The sequence below is a fragment of the Hemicordylus capensis genome, chromosome 17 (assembly GCF_027244095.1).
Source record: "Hemicordylus capensis ecotype Gifberg chromosome 17, rHemCap1.1.pri, whole genome shotgun sequence".
Taxonomy (NCBI): domain Eukaryota; kingdom Metazoa; phylum Chordata; class Lepidosauria; order Squamata; family Cordylidae; genus Hemicordylus; species Hemicordylus capensis.
The window spans coordinates 14,064,386-14,090,419 of record NC_069673.1 but is presented as its reverse complement, the minus strand read 5'-3'; the positions used below and the strand labels follow the sequence as shown (position 1 = coordinate 14,090,419).

Below are 26,034 nucleotides of genomic sequence, written 5' to 3'. Positions count from 1 at the left end.
ACGCCGGACTTGCCCAGTGCTCGGTCTCCGGCAGGGGACAGCCAGACGGGAACGGCTGCTTTGTACCAAGTCAGGTCCTTGGTCCAGTACTGTTTAATTTTAATTTAAACTTTAAATTTAAATTCAGTGTTTTGCTTCCTTCCTTTTTTTGGGGGGGGGGTCTTCCTGCCCAGTGTGTAGTGCTGTAGAAACCCTCTTGTTGTACTTTCTAGCAGTGGTGATTCAGACCAGTAAAGCCGGTCTTTAAAGCCATGCGCACACAAACCAACTCCTGTCTCCAATAATTAATTAATTAATTAATTTCTGTATGGAAAGCACTTTTCAACTTTGGTAGGAAAGTGGTATATGAATACTTGTCGTATTCGTATTCCAAGTTTAAAAAAGAAGCCAACTCTATGTCTGAGCTCCTCAGAGAAAAAGCAGGATATAAATGTCAAACAAATAAATGTGTCTTTCTTCCAGACGACGTTCCCATCCGGACTTGGTTCCCCAAGGAGAATCTCTTCACGTTCCAAACAGCTACCACAACTATGCAAGCGTAAGTAGGAAGCCTGCACGCATCTTTGCTTATCTGCCTGTCTGTCACCGTCATTGTTATTTGCATCATGCTGCCTGAGCACAGCGCACTTGAAGGGCGGCCTGGTGAGAAAAAGGCCCCTGCCCCAAGGAAATTACAGTCTGCATTTCAACAGAGGGGGGAACAAAAGGAGAGGAGAGGCAATGGGATGCATTCTCCCTTTGCTTGAGGCTGCCACTCAACTAGGTAAGAGCCCCCTCCCCATGCCTTAAAGGAGTCCCGCCCACCTCCCGGGTGTGCACGGAACCGGTTCCGTGCACACCCCTAGCCCTTGTTTCCTGCATTTGTACACTGGCTGCTGCTTGACTCACAATAATGCATGCTCAGACGCTAACGTTTTTGCACTCTGGTGACTGCCACTTTCTTGCATGACAAAGTCTATTTGTGGGTTTCTCAGCCTACTCACAGGATTCATGTCAAGTCCTACTCAGTATCGCCTTCCCTGTTAAGTCCCGGCTGCAGGCCCTGGACAGGACTATGTGGCAGTATTGCCCTCTGGTTTGACATTGCGGTGGTGGTCGAGTGGTTCAATTTTTTTTAAAAAAACCAACCACACACCCAGTCCAGTAAGCAAGCAGTGTGGCTTTTCCCAAGAACCCATTTTCAAATATTGGTTTGGCTACTACATACACTGTGTAGTATTTCTCAGGGAACACACTGAATCTTTCTTCAACGTAACAAGTCTGTGTGTTACAATGGGTTTTCCTATTTTGCATTTGGATAGCATCTGTAACGTTTTTTAATTTTTTTTTTCCCACCAAAGCTTACATGCCAATTTTTTCTGATGTCTGTTGTTCCTCTCATATCGTTTTTGTTCACCCTGGTAGAAAGCGTGTCCTATTTTTTTCTAAAAGCTGAGCAAGAAGCTGTCCCTTGGGGGAAGATCAGTTTTTTCACAGTTTTCCTTTCAAGTGGTTCATTAGTACATGCAAAAATTAGTTAAAATTTTTTTTTGGTGGGGTGAGCATTCAGTGTCTTTCTTCCTTTTTAAACCTGAAAATGGTTTGCTGTTGCAGAAAAGCGTTTAGCCTGCAAGGCTGTCTTCACTAACACATCTCTTCTCTCTCTCCTGCTTTCCTTCCTCACCCCTCTGCTCTCTGCTTTTCTTGGATCGCCAGCATCTCGTAAGTACCGCTGACCTCTCGTCCCACAACTCCCGTGTCCTTTAGTGCTTGCTTGTTTGCTGTCTTTGGGTAATCCCTCAAAACAAAACAAAACAAAAAACCCCAAACACCCCAGAACGTTGTCCGCGTGTGGATGCAGAAAAAGAAAAGTGCTGAGGAACGGCTGGTTCTCGCTGGGCCCGGAGAGCCAGAAATGTTGCCGTCTCCGGGATTCCGATCCTTCACTTTGGAGGCCACTCCTTGGCCAAATTTTGGGCTGGGTTTGCCGCAGAGGTTCACCAACTGGCCGCCTGTGAATACAATCTGGCTGACAAGCAACCAGCAACCTGTGCACTGATTTGCTCTCCTCTTTGTGCTTTCCCGTCCTCTCCCTTTATATACGTTTCCCTTTCTCCATTGTGGTCCCTTCCAGGAGACTGTGAGGAGGGGATCTGTGGGCAGGCGTCTGTCTTACTGCTCGGTGATTTGGAAGGAAGGTGGGGAGAAAGCCACACCTGCTAGACAGCCATCTCGTATTTCTTCCCTCTCTGGCGGTTGCAGTGGTAGGGGAAGAGAGGGGAACTTCTCTCCCCTTCCCAAGGCCACACGTTTGGTGATGGAGGAGTCTAATTGGGGTGTGGGTGGGAGAAGCGTAGAGTCCTGGCCCGATATCGCTATGTCCGAAGTAGATCCTCTTTCCCCATGCTCTTAGGATATGCCACCTCCTGGTCAACCCTGCTTCCTAGAACCGATGTGTGCTGTATTCTTGGCAACTTTGTGGACTCTCTCTGTCTCCCTCCTGACTTGTTTGTGGTACATCTTGTGGCTGCCGCCTCCTTCCTCATCTCGAGAGGTTCGCCTCTCTCTCTCTCTCTCTCTCTCGCTCTCGTCTGGGAGTTTGCTTTCTCTCTGTCTGTGTTTATTTTATCCCCCATGTCACCTCCCAGTTTCAAAGATGTTCTCGTTTGGTTTTAACGGCCTCACACTGGTTTCTCAGGGCATTCAGGGGCTACGCGGAGAGGAAGAGGCGGAAGCGGGAGAATGATTCTGCGGCCCTGATCCAGAGGTACGGGGGCTTCTCTCTTCCTCGCACGGGTTCGAGCCTTGCCTGGTTGCATGGGCCGCTATCGGGGAGCACCCGTGCTGCTTTTTCTTTAAACCCGGTCCGTGAGTGTGGCGGGCGCTGTCGGGTCTTTGCAGAGAACAGAGGCGGTGGGAAGGAAGTTGGGCTGCTCCTGTATTCTTAACGGGACACCGTCGGAGAGTTGAGCCCCAAAGCAAACTTGGCAAGAGCTGGAGGTCAAACCCCTTTGAACCAATGGGTCGGGACTCATCACTCTGATTTTGCTTTTCCTAAGTGGCAAAGAGAAGAAAGACTGAAGGGAGAGTTTGCAGGCTTGTGTGTATCAGAATCACACCGTAATCTACCTGGATCTAGGAAGTGAGAGGAGAGCTGGTCCGGTGGTAGCAAGCATGACTTGTCCCTTTATTTTTATTTATTCATTCATTCATTCTTACATTTATATCCCACTTTTCCTCCAAGGAGCTCAAAGCGGTGTACATGGTTATTTTTTATCCCCACAACAACCCTGTAAGGTAGGTTAGGTTTAGAGATACATGACTGGCCCCGATTTAACCAGTGAGTTTCATGAATGGGGATTCAAACTCGGGCCTTCCCGGTCCTAGTCCTACACTCTAACCACTACACTATGCTGGCTCTCTTCCCCTTATCTAAGCAGGGTCCACCCTGGTTGCATATGAAAGGGGGACTAGAAGTGTGAATACTGTAAGATATTCCCCTCAGGGGATGGAGCTGCCCCGGGAAGAGCATCTAGGTTCCAGGTTCCCTCCCTGGCAGCATTTCCAGGATAGGGCCGAGAGAGATTCCTGCCTGCAACCTTGGAGAAGCTGCTGCCAGTCTGTGAAGACACTATTGAGCTTGATGGACCAATGGTCTGACTCAGCATATGGCAGCTGCCTATGTTCCTAAGTTGAATCTGCCCCACCCCTTCAGCAAAAGCAATTTTATCTGGCCCCTGGCAGCCTGGCCTACTTTAATCACTCAGTGGTAAAAGGTTTGCCCAGTTTCACTCCTAACAGGAAGGAAAACCATTTACGGTTCTCAGGAAGAGAAGTGATCTGTAGTTTCAATTTGTAATTTTTTTTTCCTGGGATTTCGTGTCTCATGCTTCATTTATGTTCATGGAGACTCAAAAGGAAGGGTGTGGTAGTTGGGGTGAGAAATAAAGGCTCCCCTTCTCAATAGAGAGTCAGTATTTATTGTAATTATTCCACGTTTGAACCAATAAAAAGTCCTCAAAGCAGATTACGTCGCAAAAGCAACGAGGAGATGGTTCCGTGTCCCAAAAGGGCTTGCCATCAAAAAAACGAAAACGCAAAAGAAATGCCAGCAACAGGCACCGGAGGGATGCTGTGCTGGGGTCGGATAAGGCCAGTTGTTTTCTCCCTGCTAAATAGAAAAGAATCCCCACTTTAAAAGGTGCCGCTTTGCCCAATTAGTAGGGATGATTCTCAGACTGGGTGGACCTGAAGATAGTTTTCTGTCCACGAAGGGCTCACCGTTTAAAAAGAAGTCCAAGGGAGACATCAGCGACAGCCATTGCTGGGACGGATGGGGGCAGTCGCTCCCCCCCTGCTAAATAGGAGAGAAGCACCCTTCTTGAAGGTGCCTAGTTTGCAGGAGTTACGTCAGCCGCCTTCCATTTAAACCAGCAAATTTCCCTGGGCTCTGCCAAGTTTGCTTTTGCTGTGCCAAGTGGGGGATGTGGCACCCCCCTCCAAAAAAGTGTGCATAAGGTGTCCTCTTAAGAAGACGGCGATCCTGCAAAGTGCCTCTCAAGCGCGCGGGTTCCCTTGTGGCAAAGCTCAGGGGCCTTGGCGACCTGCTCAGCGGTCGTGTTCTGGACGGAGTCACGGGGTTGCACGTTTCAGTCCTTGCTGCTTTGTCTTTCTGGTTGGGGGGAGAGCTGAGCGGGCATGCCGCCGTGCGAGGCTTCAGCAGGGCTTGGCTTTCGGCACTGGCTCTCGCACCCGGGCCAGGACAGACCTGGTGGGCGGTCGGAGCTCGCGGCTGCTGACAACCATGCTGAGCCGTTGGGCTGGGCCACAATGCTAAGCTCTCCCCTCCGCGCTCCAAACTCGGTCTGTTGCACGTTCCGTTGGAGAGGCGGGCTTGGGGGGAACGCTGAACCATCTTTGGTGCTCGGCTGGCCTTTCCTGTCTCCTTGCTCCAAAGGAGAGCTTGTGCCGGGGATCTCCTCCGGCTTCTTGGCGTCGTGCCTGGTGCAGCTTGTAGGGCAGAGGAAAGGGGCCGTTGCCACTGGTAAAATCGGGGGCTTTGCTGTGGCACGTGGGCAGAGGCCCTGGCTCGAGGTGGGCTGAGAAGCCAGATGTGCGCGGCTTGTTCACTTGTGGATTTGAAAAGCTTTCCATGCCGCTAGTCCACAGGAGTACGGGGCTCTGTGCAAAGGGACTCGGTGAGCGCTGTCTGGAGGGAAGGGAACCGGGCGTAGCTTTTCCTCTTCTGCCTTTGGTTGTCTTTCACGCTTTTACTATGGTGACTTTGCTTTTATGGGGTTGTGTTTTTTGTAAGCTGCCCTGAGTGGCCGTTTGCTGGAGGGACGGAATAGACATATTTTAAATAACTAAATAAACTTTGCTCAGGGAGCAGGGAAGACCAAAGAAGAGGCATTCTTGCTAGCCCAAATGCTGGCTTCCTCAGAGCCCAGATCCTGAGCCAGTGGTTCCTGCTGACATGGCCAGGCCATGCGGAGACGGACAGCGAGCATGGAGGGCAGAGGGCGGCTTTCAGTGCAGTGGAGGCGGCCAAAGAGAGGCCGGCCATCTTCTCTGGGCCTCCTGTGGAGTCCTGCTGGCAGGGCCGGTCTCTGGGGGCTGTGGTGGTGTATAGACTGCAGTGGCCCCTGGAATGCCTGGCCCAGTTCTGTGCTGAGCCCAGCAAAGGGCTGTGAGTGTCTCCAGGGTAACCGGGCCTAGCGCGGATATGGTTGCATTCGGGCATTGTGTACTCTTGGAAGAACTGGCTGGTTCTGTCCGCGCATGCGCATAAGAATGTCCTTTCCCAGGTGGCAATCTGTTCTTTCGGCTCCTGTCGCTCTGCACCCGTCACCCACCCCTTCCAAATATCAGAAATCCCTGCACTATTATCGGGGATGCAAACCGCCCTGGGACCCCACAGAGCAAGGGCACCCCACCTCAACTCATAGCCCCCCAGCCCGGTATACACATGCATGCACCCTTTTCGAGTCTTCATACACTCATGCATGGGGTCTTTCAGGCCCCTCTTTTTGGAGCCCCCCCTCCAATATCACACCCACTCCTGGACCCACAAATTATCTGGGTGGTCCTGACTATGATAGAGTCCCTACTTGCCTCAAATAACTTCTTTTCCTCCCCTTGGAGGAAGGCAAGGAATGGAGTCAGAGGTGCACCAAAGTAATTTTGGAGCCTGGACCTAAAGGCTGCTTGGAGCCCCCCGTAATTTTGGAGGTCCTAGACTTTTGCCCCGAAGTCCAGGGGTAAGAGCACCTCTGAATGGAGTTGGGGTAGTGGTCTGGTTGGCGACTTTGAGATGTGTCTGTGGCAACAGTAATCACCCTCTCCCTAGCCCAGCGAATCCTTGCTGATGTTTGTGGTGTGCTTAGGAGGAATACCAAAGCACAGCTCACCCGCCCAAAACAAAAAACACCAACTCCCAGTTTGTTGTCATTCTGAAGTCCAAACATTTCCCCTTCCAGTTTTGTCGTCGAAATTCCACTCGGAGGGATCGTAAAAACAATTACGCCTAGTTGATATAAGGCAACCAGTCTCAATTTGCCAGATACCATACCAGGCATTTACTAATTTGTGAAGCATACAGACCGCCCTGAAATTCATTGGCGTGACCTTCTGAGGGTGAAATATAGCATCTGGCTGAGCTGATTTTATGTTGCAGTGTTCCTTTGTCAACTCCCGTTTGTCTTATTTTAATTTAAAATCCAGCGTCGTGAACAAAAATTCTGGTATGTGGATCAGTTGCGCTTCCAAACTTCAAGGAACAGGGCTTGGCCGATCCCAGGTGCCGGGGAGCCCTGGTGCCTAGAAATTTAACTGTGGCACCCAGACTAGCATATTCAGAGGCAGAGTTGTTTAATAAAATCTTTATTTGTTGTCCTGGGCAGCTCTGTTTCTGTTCTAAGTATGTTATCTGTAAAAGCGATAAAGAGAAGCCTGTTTATGCTCCACAGTTTCCATCGCTATGTCCATAATTTTGTCAGGTCTCCGTTGTCTGGTTCCTAAAATTTGGGGGCCGGCTTCTAGATCCAGAGAAAATTTGTCTAGGACTGGACTAGAACGTCCTATAGAAATTTTGGCCAGCAGTGAAATGTATATGTTGAAAACCTTTCCCCTAAGGGAACAATCACATCACAACCAAGGGGGTGCCGTTGCGACTCCTTGCCTCTTGAAATTCCTGTGAGGAGTGAAGCAAGTCAGGGCTGCAGCCTGCTGCTGTTGGGTGATCAGTATTAATTCATTGTTAGCAAAAGCAGTTCTCTTGAAAGGGGGCCACCTTGGATGTCCGTTGTGTTTGAACAGGATCCTGGCCGCTCCAAACGCTTCTGCTGGATGTGGGTGGGGAGAGGGAGCCTTCCCAGACTGCCCCATATTGATATTTCCACCTATTATTATTATTACAAATATTTATGTACCGCTTCTCTACAAAAGTTCACCAAACCGTTTACACAGAAAAGGAAATAAGAAGGTTCCCTGTCCCCAAAAGACCCACAATCTTAAACAAAACAAACAAACAAACATACAAAAACACCATATGGTAGACACCAGCAACAGCCACTGGAGGGATGATGTTTTGGGGCCGGATACGGCTATTTGCTCTTCTCCTGCTAAATGGAAGAGAGCTGCCACTTCAAAAGGTGCCCTTTACCCAGTTAACGGAGGATCCCGTTAGGTCCCCAGTTATTATTTGTGTACTTCAGAGGTTTCTAAGCTGCCCTTCAGTGAAACTATCTGTGGGGGGGGGGCAATAAATTGGAACAGCACCAGAATAAAATATTTACGGTGACACTTAAAAGTAAGGCACAGAACAAAAGAAACCAAGCCGGTAGTAAAAATTCAGCTGAGTAGGGAAAGCCGGTGTTAAAACCAGCTTGATCTACATGCTGGAATGTTTGTGCCAAGAAAAATGTCTTTGCCTGGTTCTAGAATGACGTTGCAGTAATAGGTACATAGGAAGCTGCCTTATACGGAGTCAGACTCTTGGTCTGTCTGGCTTAGCATTGGCTACACACTGACTGGCAGCAGTTCTCCAGGGTTTCAGGCAAGGGTCTTCTCAATCCCTGTGTGGAGATGCCAGGGACTGAACCTGGTACCTTCTGCATGCAAAGCAGATGCTGTCACTGAGCTAAGGCCACACACTCCTGAGTTACTGCCACATTCTATAATTGTGGGGCCACGGCAGAGAAGGCCCTGTCCTCTGCCACCACCCACCTAACTTCAGGTGGCGAGGAAATCCTCAGGGAGGCTTCCGATGGTGAACAAAGTATCTAGGCAGGCTCCTGTGGTTGATCCTTGGGGTATCTAGGTCCTCAGCTGTGTAGGGTCTCGTAGGGTAGCCCCAGCTCTGGTCCTGACAATCTTCTCTTCTTTGCTTCTTTCAGAAACTTCAGGAAACATCTCCGGATGGTCGGGAGCCGACGCATGAAGGCACAGAGTGAGTGAGGGTGGAGGCGAGGCTGTTGGTGGCGGTGGGAGCTCGTCAGAATCATGTCCCGGGGCCCTGGATTTCCGTCGGCCTGGCCTCACTTTCTCATCGGCACCAACTCATATAGAACATGGCCTTCCTTTCCTCACACATCTGCCCTGTCTGTAGCAGAGTGGTTAAGAACCGGACTTGTGAGTTAGGGCCCGTGTGTGTGTGTGTGTGTGTGTGTGTGTGTGTGTGTGTGTGTGTATCCTCCAGCTGTCTTGATTAGTCCCTTATGATGGTTATTTAATCTTTTTAGCCTTTGCCGAGCGGCGAGAGAGGAGCTTCAGCCGATCCTGGAGCGACCCCACTCCTATTAAACCTGAAAACCTCAATGATTCCCGAGAAAGTACGTTCCAGTGTTTTGCGTCCTCGATCCCAACTCCAAAGTAGCTGGCTTGACGTTGACTATGTCGCCAGGAAGGGATTGGAGGGACGGCCCCCATCTGCCCGTCCGCGCCTCCGGTGGTGCTGAACCGAGCCAGGAGTCTGTTCTGTCCAGTTTGCTTTCTGCTTGCTGGGCTTGTTGGTTGCTGGCGAGCAAGGCAGAGAGAGAGGATAGCGTGCCAGTCTGCGAGATATTTTAGGGGCTGACCTGCAACTGAAGCCTTGCTAAGTTTGGGGAGGGATGTTCTCTGGAGGCTTTGGAGTGGAACTTACCGATGTCGTGTGCACACACTCAGTCTCTCTCTCTCGAGAAGGTGCCTGTTCCTCCCGCAGAAATTTTGGAGGCAGTTGTGAGGGGCTGTGGCAGTTGGCAGGTGTTTCTCCTTCTTGTGCAGGGAATATTCCTAGGATCCGGCTGCCCGGGGCTAGCATCCGTTGCCAGATCAAGCTGGGGGTTAGGCAGGTTCTGTGGATGAGCAAGTGGGAGTGAAGGTTAAAATCCAAGAAAGCAGCCCATGGTAGGGCAAAGGGTCCTTCTAGACCGCCATAAACTTCATGATTGTGTTCAGACGCAGAGTAGGCTCCCCGCACGATTTTTGCAGCGCCACCTGCTGGCCGGCTCTTGCTTTCCCCCGAATAACTGATTACTGCTTTTCTGACAAAATGGTGGTTCTTTGTGGGAAACGAGAGCCGGCCAGCAGGTGGCGCTGCAAAAATCGTGCGGGGAGCTTGCTCTGTGTCTGAACACAGTGAAAAGCTGTTACCCAGCAGCTCTGCTTGGCATCTTCTTTGCTTAGACAGGACGCATCCTCAGGGCTTCATCCTCCATCACCAGTGGGTCATCTTATTCGCTGTCCCAATCTGATTAGCAAGGCGGGGAAATAAGGGTGTGTGGGGTTTTCTTTACTGGAGCAGTTGGGTGTGTGTGCATGTGCCTACGCATCAGGGACCCTCGCAATGCTCCTGTCCCTCTGCCCCCGACAGGCCATGAGCTCCAGGACTCCTGCTGTGCGCTCGACAAGGGCGTTGACTTGAACTGGGAGGCGGAGAAAGAGCTTGAAGCAGCGGCCTGCAGTGGGGAGGACTTCATCCCGCCCAAGATCATGGTGAGTGAAATCCAGTAGGCAGTACAGGCAGCTGCCTAGGGCGACGGGATCCCAGGGGCAACCTGCTAATTAGGAAAACACAACTACGCTCCCACCTCCTTTGTAGACACCGGGGCAATTACAATATTATTCTCTTGCCCATTTGCTAGGGGAATTGCCCCACTCCAGGTTACTGGGTCCTTTTTCTGGGCCCAGGGTTCTTGCTGAATGACTGTGCCCTTATAAGGTCCAAGCAGGGACCCACAAATTCAGGCTTAGCTCACTAGCCAGCCGTAATTTGTGGTTGCCACCAATCCCCTCTCTTCCCTCAGATTCTTCTCTGGCACACAGGCGGGGGGCTCAGGAGAGAAGCAGGTCTTCTGTCATTGGCACTGGGATGCAGAGATGGTGAGGAACAGGGGGCTTCCTCTCCTGCTCGGAAGGGATCCCTGCTGTTTCTTACCTTCTCAGAAATGGCAGTGGAAAGGACGCCTGTGTGGTGTTGGGTGTCCTGGTTGCCAGAGGGTTGCAGACACTCGCCACTGGAGAGCTGGCCAGTGGATTTGTAGACGCCTGGGCCAAGCTCTGCTGTGGAAGTTGTGCTGTCATAAGATTATGGGATTCCTGCTGCGGGAAGGGCATTAACGTGGTACTGTTTCTCATGGCCACAGAGGCAAAAAGGGTCTTCCCTCCATGTGTGTCCTCCACGCCTGGCAGTTTATGCCCCTGCCTGCCATGGCTTCCCTCTAAGGCATGCGCCCATGCGCGCACTCACAGGTTTCCGGAGGTCCGCTCAGTTCATTTTAGATCCCGCTCAGGTTGAATCAGGAGGGCCCTACGCTGAATGCACAGGGTGCGCACACACTGCCTGGATACTGCCGCCCAGTACAAAACTCATTCCGCACAGAGATGACAGAAATTAGAGGAGCCACCGCCTGCTGTTCTTTCTTTACGAGGAAAAACACACGGTCCTTCGTTTACTTTCACAAAGTCCTTAGTTTGCTCAACCACAACAAATATTTATATACAACAAAAGTTTTTTTTCAACACAAGTTTCCAAAGCGGTTTACAGAGAGAAATAATAACTGAAGAGGGCTCCCTGTCCCCAAAGGGCTCACAGTCTAAAAAGAAACACAAGACAGACCCCAGCAACAGCCACTGGAGGGATGCTGTGCTGGGGACGGAGAGGGCCAGCTGCTCTCCCCCAGTTAAATAAAAGAGAACCGCCGCGTTAAAAAGGTGCCTCTTTGCCCAGTTAGCAGGGGTAACTGTGTTGATCCAGTCCAGTGTTGATGATCTCTCTCCCCTTCCCCTCTTTCCAGCTCATTTCCTCCAAGGTGCCCAAAGCGGAATACGTCCCGACAATCATCCGCCGGGACGACTCCTCCATCATCCCCATTCTCTACGTAAGTCGGTCACGAGGCCCCGGCTGCCCCTTAAAGCGCCGCGCAGAGGGCGGCCGTGTCCAGCCGCAACGGTGTAAACCCCAACGGAGGCAGCCGGGCCAGCGTGCCTTGCTCTTCCCTATCGAAAAGCGGGACTTTGAGCCGTGTGCCTTTTCTGTTTGCTTTCAGGATCACGAGCACGCCACTTTCGACGACATCCTGGGTGCGTGAGCATTGGGCAGCGGGGCTGGGTGGAGGGGCCCCGGGGTGTCGGGAGGCTTGGCGTGGGGCTGCCGGGGGACCCAAGAAGCTCCCTCTGTCTGAGTGAGACCTTTGGACCATCTAGCTCAGCCAATGGCCTTTGGACCATCGTAGCTCAGCTCCCATCTTCCCCAGCTGCAATTAATTGAGACTGGAGATGTTGGTAGTCCAGAAACTGATGGAGGGCCAAGATCACCCCTGATCTAGCTCCATATAGTCTGCACCAGGGCCACAGGACATCAGCCCTCCAGAGGTTTGGGGACTACAGCGCCCATCATGCCCAGCCACAGTGGCCAGTAGGGGTGATGGGAGTTGTAGTCCAGCACCTGCAGGAGAGCCAAGGTTGTGCAGCTCTGGTCGACTCCCCAGGTTTCCAGGCAGGAGTCTTTCCCAGCCCTACCTGGAGGTGCTTCCAGGGATTGAACTTGAGACCTTCTGCATGCAAGCAGGCAGATGCTCTGCCACTGAGCGATGGCCCCATCACCAAAATGGGGAGGATAGCCCCAAGAAACGGGGGATCCAAGAAGACTCCTTTGCCCCTTAGCAGCTGTAGCGGGAGCCTCCCTGAAACGCATTCAGCCAAACTCCAGTCTATACAACGCCCTCCCTGTGCTTAGAAGAACTTTGCATTCCGGCTGCGTACGGCTCACGTCCTCCCCCCCCCCCCCGCTGTTTTCTTCTTCAGAGGAAATCGAGAAGAAGCTGGATGTCTATCGGAAAGGCTGCAAAATCTGGAAGATGCTGATTTTCTGCCAGGTACGCCCAGATCCCTCGGAGGGCCGTCTCGTTCCTTTTCAGCGCCAAGCGTTCGTGCCTCTGCCTCCTGCTGACATCCAAGAAGGCTCCCCGCCCCCCCCGCTGGGGAGGGCTGGAAGTGGCAGATGGTGATGGACGCTTCTCATAAAACTCTTCTTCCTCTCCTGCCTCCCCGTCCCGCCTCCAGTTTCTGCCCGGGCCCTGACTACACAAGCATAACCTCCCAGGCCTGTGCCATCTCCCTAGCAAGCTCTGGTACCAGCACGCACACACACACCACCCAAACGGCACAGGCTGCCTTTCCCGGAGGCCTGGAGAAATGTGTCACGTTGCTGAATCATTCCAGCTCGTGGAGAACATGGTGCACCCGTCAGCTGTGCAAAGCGCTGCCCTTCCGAAATGCCACAGCCCGGGCTTCTACGTCATTTGGCTCGCCTCCCTTCTCCCGGTTTTAATGGCAAGCTGGAGAAATTCTGGAGGCTGTCCACCCCTCCATCCGCAAGCAACGCGGAGAGGCAGAGGAGAAACGGGGCCCTGGCAGAGAAGCGACTGCTTTGCAGAGTGTGTATCTTTGGCCCATACGTGGTGACACAGCCGTCGGCTTGGATTGGTTTGATGGAGGACTGCTAAATAGAACCTCCCTTTGCAGAGACAGTGTACCTGTGATTGGAGGATATCAGGATGAACCTTTAGCCAAACTGGTGGGGGAAGGCGTTGGTGGGAGATAGGTATTCCCACCCCCCTCCCTTTTTTTTTGCTTTTAGGAAGCTGCCTCCTACTGAGTCAGACTCTTGCTCCATCTAGCTCAGTATTGTCTACACTGACTGGCAGCAACTTCTCCAGGATTTCAGGCAGGAGTCAAGTTTTAAAAACACAAGAACTACTATGGATTTTTATTGATGTCGGAGGAATGGAAACGAAAACTGGCAGGCATTGCCTCCCGAGATTACGGAGGGAGGACAACCATTTGTTCACTGTTACCCTGACCCAAATCCTTTCCTCTTGTGTAAAAATGGCTGCAGTTTTATCCTAATCATTGCGAGGTAGGGAAAAAGAAGGGGTGAACACAGAGAAGTCTTAAGTGCAGCAATTCTGTCACCTCGTTCCCATCGTTTGTGGGGAGTATACGTTGCCGAAAGCCACTCTGAGCATGCATCCCCTGAGCTGGTACTGGTGGCCAAAATGTGGGCCTGGCTCCTGGACTAATCCAGCGCTCTGGGTTTTCTTACTGCGCAGGCAAACCCGTCAGAGACACAATCCTGCCCTGCAGAACAGCCGTAGGTGGTCTTGTTAACCTGCCAGAAATATTGTAATCCTAGCAACCAAGGGCGGGAGCGGCATCCATGAGAGAGCATCAGCCCTGCCACTGTGAGGGAAGGCTTGCTCTCATAAGACGGGGATGCCTCCGGCCGGCAGCTGAAGCCTCCATCTTTCTCCTCTTGCAGGGCGGTCCGGGTCACTTGTACCTCCTGAAGAACAAAGTGGCCACCTTTGCAAAAGTGGAGAAGGAAGAAGACATGATCTAGTGAGTTGAGGAGTTGGCGGGAGTGGCAAATTAATGCGCCAGGCCGAGTGTGAGCTCAGCTCAAACATGTTGCCTTCTTCTCCCCCAGCTTCTGGAAGCGGCTGGGCCACCTGATGAGCAAGCTGAACCCCGAGCCAAACGTCATTCACATCATGGGGTGCTACGTGCTGGGAAACCACAACGGGGAGAAGGTGAGACAGGGCTGGGCAACCCTCCCTGAAATGCATGCAATAATCAATCATTGTCCCCTCTAGCTCTGACCGGCAGCAGCTCTCCAGTGCGTGTTTTGGGCTCAGGGGTCTTTTTCGGCCCGGCCCGAAAAGAGATGCTGCCAGGGATTGGAGCTGGGGACCTTCTGTTTGCAAAGCTGGGGTTCTTCCACTGAGCTATGCATCTTGCCCTTCAGATACTGTTTGCCAAGTTGCACCTGCTCCTTCCCTCCTGCCTTTCCTGAGACATCTCGTTTTCACCTAGATGTCTCCCTGGCACCATGGAAATGCGCCCGGTTATCTGGGCCGCTGAAGTCGCATCACTCAAACAGCTGGTTGGGCAAGCGCCTCCTTTGCTCTGGCGTTGTTCATGCGAGTCCAATCCGCAGCTCTGCGAAATTGCTCTTCTTGGCACCCCGGCCCTGTGACTCTGACGTGTCTTTCCCTTTCAGCTGTTCCAAAACCTGAAGAACCTGATGTCCCCCTGCCGAGTGACCTTTGAATCTCCACTTGAACTCTCTGCTCAAGGTAAATGCTTTCTCAGCTGGTCCAGGGGGGGTTATGTTGTTGCAGGCTCAGCCGAGGCGAGGATCTCCAAAGAACTCCAAGAGGAAAGGCGTCAGGACCATGGATAGCGCCAATCAGGAAAGCAAGAGAGCTGGGTACAAGAGGAGAAGATGGATTTTGCTCCAGCAGATAAGCTGTTGGTCCGGTAGAGAGGATTGTCCCCACCTTTTCGGCCATTGTGCAAGTCCAACATCTGAGTTCTTGCAGTCCAACAACATCTGAGTTCTGAAAATCAGGAGACCCCCTGGGTTAAGCCAAAAGCTTCTTAGCAGACGTGGTTTTATAGGGTTTTGGTCTTTGCTTTCTACACAGAACTGATTTGGATGCGTCTGTCTTTTGCTTCTAGGGAAGCAAATGATTGAAACCTACTTTGATTTCCGCCTCTACCGCCTCTGGAAGACCCGCCAGCACTCCAAGCTGCTGGATTATGACGACATCTTGTGAGGCCCGCCGGAGTGAAGCGCTGAAAGCGGTCGGCTTTATTGGATCCCCAGTGACCAAGCTCCGTGCAGAGAGAGACCTTTTCCACGGGCACGGGGAGGCCTCGGGTGTGTGGTGGTGGCGCCACGGAGCTGAACAGGAGCATGGCCGGGGTGCCCACGGAGGGGGGGCGGCCTGCTATCTCGGGCGTGGCCTAGCCCAGCAGGAGCGTCTGGTGGCGGGAGCGCTGTGGAACGGGACAGGATGCGAGAGCCTCGTGGAACTGAGCTGATGTCAATCACAAAGGGCCAAACTCAACTTCAGGTCCTTTAAAAAAAAAAAAAGGACACTTAGAGCTCAGGTTTTCTTAACAACAAAAAGCGGACTTGTTTGTTTGTTTTTTTGTTCTTTTGCGCGATTGGAGAATTGGGGGCATCTGTGTGAAGCACCCTCCCCTTTCCTTTGGAACGCCTCACTCAACTCTCGTACTTTGGGCGTCAGGATGCGAAACCATCGCGCCGATTGGAGGATTCCAGATTTTAAAAAACCAATCTCAATTTGACTAGGGGAACGAAATAAGTGCAATTTTTATATTGACTAGAGGGAATACTTAATTAGCTCTCGAGACACACACACACACACACACCAGTAACCAATAGATGAGATATATTTTGGTCTGCCTGAAAATATATTTGGAATAGTAATATATCTTCTGTAGACATATATATATATATATGTAATCACCAGCAGGTTGATTCTTCACGTGCTTTTCTCGCAGACCTGCACGTCTGCAGTGTTTTTTGGTTTGGATTCCTGACGATCCTGAGATGGGGGTGTTGGGGAGCGGGGGACACTTTACCTGTCTGTTTTCCCCTTCGGAATGTAGCGGTCGGATCCATTGAAGGAACAGCCGCCTTTGCAGCTTGGCAAACCTTTGTGTTTCGCCGACCGTTTTTCGTTTAGAAACGCGGCGACGTGGCCATTCTCAGTCCGTCCTCGCAAATATATATCAGCAACTAGAAACCAATAGCCATGCGTAAAAGACTCTCTTGTGCTGCATTTAACTTTGCTGTCTCCCTTCTTTGTGTTGAAAGACGGACTTTGATTCCATGGTAGCCGTGCAGAGCTGAGGGTGTTAGCCGCAGTGGCTCGATTTGGGGGAATCTTCTGTTTGCACGGAGCATTCCGTGGCCACGCAGGGATGGGGTTCTCCATCCTGCCCTCCCATTTCCCCTTGGCATGGAGAGGAAAATTTGCCAGTGATGTATTGCTAGAGTTAGCCAACTCGCTATGTGGTGGTGGTTTGCAGATGTCCACGGTTGGGCAACCCAGAGCTGTACTTACTACCTTCTTGGAGGAAAGACTTTGAAATGGCTACGTTCAATTTATTTAGTCTCCTCACTGTTCAGATGAGGAGAGGAGGCTGGGCTCTCTGAAGGAGATCTGGTCTTCCTGGTGGCTTGGGATGGATTGTCCCGTTCTTTCCAAGAACTTTGGTTTCAACTAAGATAGGGAAGTGAAAACAAGTGACGACCCCATGTTCTCTGTTTGGATGGTGCTCTCTGTCCTGCTGTTCTGAATGTCAACCCCCAGGTAGCGGAACCCTCCATCTTTATTGTCTGTCTACAGACCCTGCCTCTGTCGCTGAATTGGAGAGAAAACGACACATTTCTCTCTCTATCATTCACAGTGTTTGGCCCTCTTTCTTTTTTTTAATTCAAAGCTGACATTTCAGCTTGTGGAATTTTCCCATTTTTAAACTCAAAAGTCCATTTTTCTGGACACTTGCTTTGCTCTCTCCAAAAACAGAACCCAACCCCCCCCCCTTTTGGGGGGCAGGGGAGAGCTGAATCTGTATAGCAGCTGTTCCCAATACTATGTCTTTCTCTGAAGCCCTTAAATCCAATAGAATAGAGAGGAGAGCTGGTCTTGTGGTAGCAAGCATGACTTGTCCCCTTAGCTAAGCAGGGTCTGCCTTGGTTGCATATGAAAGGGAGACTAGAAGTGTGAGCACTGTAAGATATTCCCTTCAGGGGATAGAGCCGCTCTGGGAAGAGCAGAAGGTTCCCAGTTCCCTCTCTGGCTACTCCAAGATAGGGCTGAGAGAGATTCCTGCCTACAACCTTGGAGAAGCTGCTGCCAGTCTGTGAAGACAAGACTGAGCTAGATGGACCAAGGGTCTGACAAGGTATGTGGCAGCTTCCTAGGTTCCTATCTTTGCTATATCTGCCTCTTTGCCAGCAAGCTGTCCAACTTGGGGCGGTCTTGGGGAGGAGAGCTGGTCTTGTGGTAGCAAGCATGAATTGTCCCCAGGATCTGCCTCGGTTTGCATTTGAATGGGAGACTGCAGGTGTGAGCACTGTAAGATGTTCCCCTTAAGGGTTGGGGCTGAAGCTCAGTGGAAGAGCATCTGCTTGCATGCAGAAGGTTCACTCCCTGGCTGTGTCCCTAGGTGGGTTTGGGAGCGACTCCTGCCTGAAACCCTGGAGTCAGTGTAAACAATACTGTCCCCTGTTAACTGAGCAAAGAGGCACCTTTTTCAAAGTGGTGACTCTCTTCCTTTAGCAGTGGGGAGAGCAACTGGCCTTATCTATCCCCAGCACAGCATCCCTCCAGTGGCTGCTGGTGCTATCTATCTCATAGATCTTTTTTTAATCTTGTGAGCCCTTTGGGGACAGGGAGCCATTTTATTTATTTATATCGGTGTAAACTGCTTTGGGAACTTTGGTTGAAGAGCGATCTATAGATATTTGTCGTATTTGTATAATAAGCTAGACGGACGAGGGTCTGACTTGGTGTAAGGCAACTTCCTGTGCGCCTAACAGCATCCTTCACTGGGACGGGATGCAAAATTCCAAGTAGGAGAGATGTGTGGATATTTGCACAGCAGCCCCATGCAGAAAACCTGAGATGTTCCCCACCCTTCGCTGAAAATTTAGTTTCAGCTCTGGGTGTAGCGAGTCGTGCACAGTTGCTGAAAATAGCCACGTGAGAATGAATTCATTTTGGCAAAGCTAACGTTTCCCCGTGGCAGGTTTGCTCGTTGGTTTTTTGTGAGTGTGGACACAGCTGTTGAACGGAGAAGAGTACAAGTTTTCTGTAACGTGGGTCAGTGCGGCTGTCTGCTCTCCGCCGTGCCACTGGGGGGCACTAGATGCTTTCTCCCGTGGTGTGCAGACACGGGCGCTTCAGAGAGATACGGTAGCAAAAGTTTGGCCAGTTTTTTCAGTGTGACATTGTATGTGAGGCTTGTCGTGCACAGAGATAACCACCGCGTACGAGGAAGCATGTTCAGAGTCACTGCTGCAGTCGGACTGAGCTGGAAATTCTCCTCCGAGAACTTTTAGCTCTAATTTTGGAGGGATTGGGCAGAAGTGGGGAGCGGGCCGGGGGTCTGAAGCTTGCTTGCCTTTTCCCCTCTCCACCAATGGCTGTGCCAATTTCATGGCAACAGCAGCAGCCATCTTCCCGGTGGGCAGCAGCTGCTGTTTTTCTCCCAGATGTCATTCCCATGGGCATTCTGGGAGGTAAAATTGGCTCCGTTTGCAGTACGGTGCACATATGTGTGTTTTTAAGAAGTGAAATCCTGGTTGGACACACAGTGCGCATGGCCGATTTGTGTACTAAAATACATACATAAAGAATTGTCCTGGATCAGGCCAGAGGTCTCTTGTGTTCGGGTCTTCGTCTCCAGACAGCGGCCACCCGAGTGGGAAGGAGGGAAGTCTATAAGCAGGGCAAGATGGGAGATAATCAATCCCTATTGCTCTACTTTGGCACCTGAGACGCTGCTAAATTACAGCTCCCGTGATCCTCAGCCACAGTGGTCAAGGGTCTGACTTCAAGAGCTTTCAGACCCAAGGTCGTTGTGTCTGGGGATGGTGCGGGTTGTAGTCCAGCAACATCTGGGGACCCAAAGTTGGGACCATCTGCCTGTTGGTTCTCTGCAACATCTGGACATGCATTGTAGCCTGCCTTTGAACAGAGAGGTTCTATTTTCAATCTCTCAATGACTGCTGGCCCAATCTTCTAATTCTGCCCAGTCTCAGAGCCGTCTCCTCTAGCAGGTTTTGCAACATCTGGTGGCAATGTTGATTATGCATGGCACTCTCGGTTCCCCCCAACATCTCCATGAAGGAAAAAGGCGCAAACGGACTGAGTCTTCGATGCTGCCCTTGGTGTGCGTTGTGGAATTTTGTAATTAGAAGGGTCCGGGGGAAGCCAATGTTTTTCTCAATGACCTTCAAGGAGAGGGGACATCCATGACCCACCTGTCGGGCACTCATGTGCAGCTGTCCTTGCAGCCGGAAAGTGTTTCCTTACGTTTTAAACCTGATCTACCTCCCTGTATTTCAAAGCCATGGCTCCTGGTCTCGGTCTCAGTAGAGGGGATGAGGGGGTGTTCCTCCTCCTCCTCCTCCTCCATGCTGGCATCCTCTCACCCCCCCCCCACCTTAACCTTCTGCTCTCTGGGCCAAGCATACCTGGTTCCTTCCGGCTGACCTCTTATCACGTGTCCCTTCTCCCATGGTCTAGCTTCCCAGGGCTGAACAGAGGATTCCCAAAAACTTCTTTCCCCTTGACTATGTGTATTCCACTTCTCTGTCCTTGCATGCTGGGTCTCCCGTGCATTGCATTTCAAAGGGGCAAAGTCTCTTGTCTTGGAGGCTTGAGCTTTGTGACAATTCTGAAGTTGGGGAGGGGTGCAGGGGTTGCTGAGCGTGACTCCCAGGCGTTGGGGAGGGGCAGCCTCAGTGGGCATGGCTCCTTCTCTTTCCTTGTGACCAGCAAAACCAGAGTATGCTTTACACAGACACTGGCAAGTTCGCAGGAATGTTCTCTTTGTGTGTGTGTTTGTACAGTGTGCAGAAGCCAGCTTTCCTTGGAGCAGGCCCGGAGTTCCCTCGGTGCAGAACAGATTTTTATTTTGCTAGTGCAAAATTCACAAATATTCAGTCCTCCAGTGCTGAGAATATGTTTTGTACGAGCCTTGCATCTTTCCTGGAAGCACTGCTTTCTCTTTATCCACTGCTGAATATGTTTTATTTAATAACCGTAATAAGGTCTATGATTTAGATGTCATATTTAAAACAAACAAACAAAAACCCAAGTGTTTTCCATAGATAAGATGGAAAGCCCAGCCTGCAAGCTCTCCATTTTGGGGAATGGGAAATTATATCATCTTTCTTCCAAATAAATCCAAAGTGGTTCACAACACTCATCAAATGTTCAACAGAAGGCATTCAAAAGAACATTCCGTTCCAGCAAGTTTAAAAACCAAGCTCAAACACACCAGCTTGAAGCAAAGAAACGCTCCCGATTTAGAACCAAATGAAGTCGCAGGGGGCAGTTCAGGAACTCTCCTAAGGAAGCCAGTGCTTCATCTGCCTCCTGATAGCTCCAGCTTTCTATTCCACAAAGGCGTGTGCAGGATGCTTGATCCTCCTCGGGTACCACCGCCCAGGCCCCCGATGATGTGAACCCAGGACAACTGCTGTCGTCCCGAGGCTTTGGACACTGGTAGGAATGAACCTGAAGGACCTCCGAACATTGTTGGTGCCCCAGGGTGGACGTGAGTGCTTGCCTCCCGCTGCCGTCCCGGCAGGCCTCTGGTGAATTTCCACCAGCGACATTCACAGCGGGGCTACCGGATTTGTGTAGAATATTCTCTTACCAAGACGGAACAAAAAGAGAGAGAGACGATTCTTCGCAGCTACATCTCACGGGGGTGGGTGGGGTGGAGATTAGACAGAGCATTGCTTCCGCACGTCGTCGTTCCCATCCTGGGAGCGCTGTGCTAAATCTGCACCAGCCGCCATACACAGCTGTGTGGATCAAGCTTGCTCAGGAGATGGTTCCCAGCTCCAGTCCACTGCTCCGAAGAAATTCCGTGTCCTTCAGACATGGAGAGCTACACTCTGGCTGCATCAGATCGTGGTCTGTCCAAATGAGCTGCTGGTACTCCAAGGTACCAAGGAATCTTTCGTCGTCCCGCCACAGGATAAGCTGGGCGTCGAACCGGAGGTTTCCTGTGTGCAAAAACATGTACTCCGCTGCTCAGTGGTGGCTCAAGATCTCGGGGGCCCTGAGACACATGCCCAGAGCTGCCAGCTCTTTCTCTGTGGCAGCAATATCCACAAGGTGGATGGAGCCGAAAGGGAAGTGTCGAAAAAGCAATGGAGTGCTGGTGATACTCTGTAGAGGGAGGCACAGGAGGGGATACAGGGAGGTGGGAGGAGGTACAGGCTGCTGAGGAGGAAAGCGTGAAAGGGGTCTCGGCTTGCCTCATGGAAGAGCGGCCCTTTTTATCATGGACCAAAGGCCTCTATTGCAACATTAGCTGCCGCTACACCGTAGCCCACATTTTACCCTGTGCCCCACTGTGACGTGGCTTGAGGCTGTGATCCCAGGAGCCATGGGAGACTAGCCCACTAAGTAGTAATAATCAACCCAAGCTGGAGATTGTGCTGGTATTTCAGCTCGTGCTGGAGATATAAATGTACTGCCATGCCAACTCAGTGATCCAACCCCCACGCTGCGTGACCCTGACTGGACTGTAAGTCTCCAAACGCCGTCCCAGTTCTAAGAGATCTTTTGTTTTTTTTAAAAATAACGGGGGTGTTTGAGCATTGTAGGGGCTAATATAAAACCCCAGAGCTGATTGCAGTTGGGAGCTGGGATGGGCATAGCTGGCCGGGGGTTCACATCTACCATTATAGCGATGGCAAGGACGTTGGGGTCCACTTCTTTCTCCAGGGAACTATACAGCAATAACGTGCCAGGGCCTCTTCTGATAACTCCATTGTTTCTGACCTTTCATCCCTCCACAAAAATCCAGTTTTGAAAGCAGGTCCCCCCCTGCTTTCTCTTGTGTAACAACCTTTATTCCTTCGGAATATGACAACCTCCCTTCTGAGTGTTGATGACCGTGACTCCAGTGCAACCATAATCCTTTGACTTAGGGCTGGCAAATGTTTTAAATTGGACTCAAACCATCGAGTTTGAGATACAAATGCCGGCGGGGGAAGCATGAATGCTAGATCCTTGACCAGGCGTGAGAGAGTTCTAGATGGCCTTGGCTGGATACCGGAGACCTTTTGCAGTTTGGGCTGCTATGTAGCTCTTCTGGTGGAAGGCATGGGCCGTGATCCAAAGAAGGAATAAACTGCATGGAATTGAGAGTATAGATTGCTGTTTTCAACACAGCTGTTTCTACTGCAGAAGAGACAAGCCGCTTAAAATTGAATGGTGGCTGATCTCTTCTGCAGTGGGTTGAAAATGGCAGCGTTCTGCCAACTGTACTTGCAATACTTTCCCTCACTGACTTTGCGGATATAGGGCAATTTGTGAACATCAGATTGCTTTGCCAGATCATGCCAGGGTCTATCGTCGTTTGGATACCTGGCTTGTGAGGTTCCTTAGGCAAGTGATACTGCCTGGAGATGGGGTGCTGGTCTTGGTGGTCTGTGCTATGATCCTAGAAGCCAGGTCTTTATTACCAAACCTCTCATTTTAGTGTCCTTATGTCTAACAATGACTGTGTTGGCTCATCTCCAAGCGGGAGATCTGTTAGTCTACCGTTTTCAAGTTGGGCTTCTCATCTCCTGTCTTGCTTCTCTGTATTTAAGGATCGTTTTCCAAGAAAATGGAAGTTTCTAGGTTTTAAGTTGTGATTTAATAAAAAGAAACCTTGAGGATGACAGAAAGGGCGTTCTTGTTCTTTCGCCAGAGACCCCCTCTCATTCGTCTTCCACCTTGTGGTTGTCCTCTCCTTTGGAAGAATGCAAGCAGGCAACCTTGTTGGTCCATTCCTCAAACTCACAGGGACATTAAATGAGGTTTGGTTTTGTTACAAACAGAGGCCTATGGGTTTTTTCTTTTTCTTTTTCATTACACACACACACACCCCTTTTCACATAGCTATCCTACATTTACACTGTGTCTAACTCCTGGTTGACCATTACGATGGTGCTGTCTGGGTGATTTTATTTATAACAGTGCTGCCTCCTCTCTTCTCTGTACCTTTCCCAATAACAGTGTCTTCCACCCCCTAGATCTTGGGTGATGTTGATTCCCCCCCCCCCCACTGGAGCTGTTGGAGTGTTTGTAGACATTCCTTGTCTCTCCCAACCATTGAGCCCGTGCCTTGTAGACAGAGGCCTTGCAGCCAATAGCTATGGAAGCTTCAGCTACTGCAGCCTACATTTACCACATTTCCACTCTCTTCTTTTGTCAAGTTTATCTGATTGGGGAGGGATGTAAATCAGCAAAACCACTCCTTTCCTGAAAAGCAACATTGCGTGTTTCTAATCAGATATGCTTTCCGTCTGATACTTCCCTCTATCTTCCTGCAACTGTGCCCTAAAGTGCCCTAAAAGACGAGGAGGTAAAACTGGCGTTGACTTTGAAAAGCAGAGATCTCGTCTAAAATGGACCAGTGTTCTTAAACTTGCATGTGCCTGTTGAAAAATGGTGTTCTCCATTATGAACCGCGGGTGACCCTAGTAAAGGCCCTAGTAAAGGTGCTATTTTATCGCCACGGTGGATTTTCTCATTTGGCAAGCTCTGATTTCAGGCCTCACGGCAGGAGGAAGGAGATCCAGGAGTTTTCTGGCATCTCTTACTTTGGTTAGAAGCCTCATCTTGTGGCAGTGCATTCCCCAGACCAGTCCTGAGTTAATTTAGGCCTCTGGACTCCCCCAGAATAATCAGTAGCATAAGTTTGCGCCTCCCTTCTCGGGTATGTTTATCTTTGCTTGAGTAGCGAAAAGGCCAGCTCACCGTTGCTCAAAGGCACGGCACGCGTGTGAACGCTCCCATGCCACAGACATCGTGCTCTAAAAAGGAACATCTAAAACTGGACAGCTTTGACCGGAAAAGCAGGAAGAGAAAAGACAGTCGAAAAATGTATGCAAGTAGTAGGAAGTTTCTGTGTGGTTTCCCTTCCCACCTTCTTGTCGCCAGTCTTTCAGCACCTTTATGTACACGCAGCAGAGCGGTAGAATTACTGGGAGGGGAAGAAAGCCGTACGTGTTGAAGAGACGGTCTCGTGTGTCAAGGGCTCTTTGTGCTGCTTCCATTCTTGCTTTTCCGGCTGTGCTCCCAACAACCCAGAATTCCTCTTGGGCAAGCAAGCCGAGACAGCTCGCAAGACCCACAGGTCTCTGTGAGAGTCCCCTTGAGAGTCACCGGACCTCTCTCAGCCAGGGGGTGTGGCATCTGGAATTGTGCCCCCCCCAGTTATGGGGCAATGCCAACACTAACTCCCCTTAAATGTTAAGGAAGTTGCCCTTGTGAAGAATGGGTATAAACACACTCACAGAAAGGACAACTCAAACTTTGGGGGGGGGGGTACCTTGTTTGTCTGAAATAAAATATCGGGGCATCTTTCCTTCGTTCACTTATTAAGATATCTTCGATTCAATGCCTGGAAGAATAGCCACCTCATTGCAACTGCAGGATAGTCTAGCTAATGCTGTCTTTCACTATTCATGCCCACGCCCACATTTGCCCAGATGATCATAGCACAAGGATAGGACTGTGGTTCCTGGCAGCAATGATGCCTCTGAGGTTCCCTTATACCTGGTTAACACCGCTTGCATCAGGAATTGGAGCTGCATCTAGAATCACAACATCCCAATGGCCCTGGCATCACATCTGGAATTGCAGCATCCCAACCTTCCTGGAATTGCAGCATCCCAACCTTCCTGGCGTCGCATCCAAAATCGCAGCATCCCAACCTCCCTGGAATCACAGCCAGAATCTCAGCATCCCTGAGCTCCCAGCATCGCATCCAGAATAGCAGCACCCCAGTGTTCTTGGGATGCTGTTAGATTGGTAACTTATTTGGGCATGGGAGCTTCCTGTGTGTTTTAAACCTGAGCCAAAATGGCCTCAGATTTTGCAGGTAAGCTGTGACATTGGAGGGGGGTGGGAGGGAAAAAAAACCAGGTGAACTTTACCCCTGTTAGCTGGAAAAAGAGGTACTGTTCAAATAGCAACTCTCATAATTTGCTGGGGAAAACAAATCATCCTGATTTAACCCAGTATAGCATATTCTAGTGGCCGTTCCTTCTTGGTGCTTTTCTTTAAATTGGAAGCCCTTTTGGGACAATTTTTTCCATACCTTTTCATTTGGGGTTTCATTTTTAGCTCTTTCCATCCCAGTTTTGAGCAGAAAGTTCTCAGTGGACAATGTTTTTGAACCTCTCTCTTTATGGATGGGTGAACCGAAAGTTCTTGGTAGAGAACGTTAGATAGAGAATTTTCGGTTCAGCCTTATGTAGAGAGAGGGATTCAAAGCCTTAACAATCAGAAACGTCTTAACTTGTCTTCTGCATGATCAGGTGTTTTGAAGTCTCTCTTTCCTTACCTGTCGGGGAAAGGCATTCCACCCATTTGTCACTAACTGCCACCCACCTAAACTTACCCAGCAGGGACAGCTAGGGAAGGGACACCCAATTATGGCCGATTCTCTCCGGGATTCAGTTTCTCCAGTGAAAGTTATCTCTGCCCCTTAAAAGTCGCTGCAGCAAGCAGAGATTGTCGTCTCAGGTTTCCGGTGATTTATGGCTAATTAAGAGATTAGTTAACGGTTTCTCTGGAATGAAGCCTCCTGCCTTCAGCTAATGGTGTGATAAATGAGGACACCTTGAACCAGCCTGGGCTTTAATTGAATTGTGTGGTGTCCCATGAGGTCATCACGTTCTTTAAACTCTACGGAGTGTGCTCTCTCTCTCTCTCTCTCTCTCTCTCTCTCTCTCTCTCTCTCACACACACACACACACACACACACACACACACACACACACACACACACACATATCTCTGTGCTCTAAGAGCAAAGGGAATGTTGATAGGTGTGTTTGGTGGTTGCTCTGCAGGTTTTTCTAAGATTGGAACACAGACATATGTTCCTGAAGGTTGCTCTTCTGCATGAACTGCCCTTCTATTGGTGGTAACTCCAAATCCTGAGACT

At 50.5% G+C, this 26,034-nt stretch overlaps 1 protein-coding gene across 3 annotated transcripts in view; it reads left to right on the top strand.

The window, feature by feature from the left end:
• NSMF (NMDA receptor synaptonuclear signaling and neuronal migration factor) overlaps nucleotides 1-22,762 on the top strand; it is a 34,525-nt gene extending 11,763 nt beyond the window's left edge. For 2 of the 3 annotated variants that reach the window (XM_053282109.1, XM_053282111.1), the window contains exons 4-15: nucleotides 463-538; nucleotides 2,678-2,746; nucleotides 8,376-8,428; nucleotides 8,721-8,810; nucleotides 9,833-9,954; nucleotides 11,256-11,339; nucleotides 11,508-11,541; nucleotides 12,265-12,335; nucleotides 13,781-13,860; nucleotides 13,949-14,051; nucleotides 14,522-14,597; nucleotides 14,983-22,762. In XM_053282109.1, coding sequence (XP_053138084.1) covers nucleotides 463-538; nucleotides 2,678-2,746; nucleotides 8,376-8,428; nucleotides 8,721-8,810; nucleotides 9,833-9,954; nucleotides 11,256-11,339; nucleotides 11,508-11,541; nucleotides 12,265-12,335; nucleotides 13,781-13,860; nucleotides 13,949-14,051; nucleotides 14,522-14,597; nucleotides 14,983-15,080 — 956 coding nt within the window. In that variant the 3' untranslated portion in view covers nucleotides 15,081-22,762. The remainder of the gene's footprint in view (nucleotides 1-462; nucleotides 539-2,677; nucleotides 2,747-8,375; nucleotides 8,429-8,720; nucleotides 8,811-9,832; nucleotides 9,955-11,255; nucleotides 11,340-11,507; nucleotides 11,542-12,264; nucleotides 12,336-13,780; nucleotides 13,861-13,948; nucleotides 14,052-14,521; nucleotides 14,598-14,982) is intronic. The other variant, XM_053282110.1, reaches the window with a different exon arrangement.
• The last annotated feature ends 3,272 nt before the right edge of the window (nucleotides 22,763-26,034 follow it).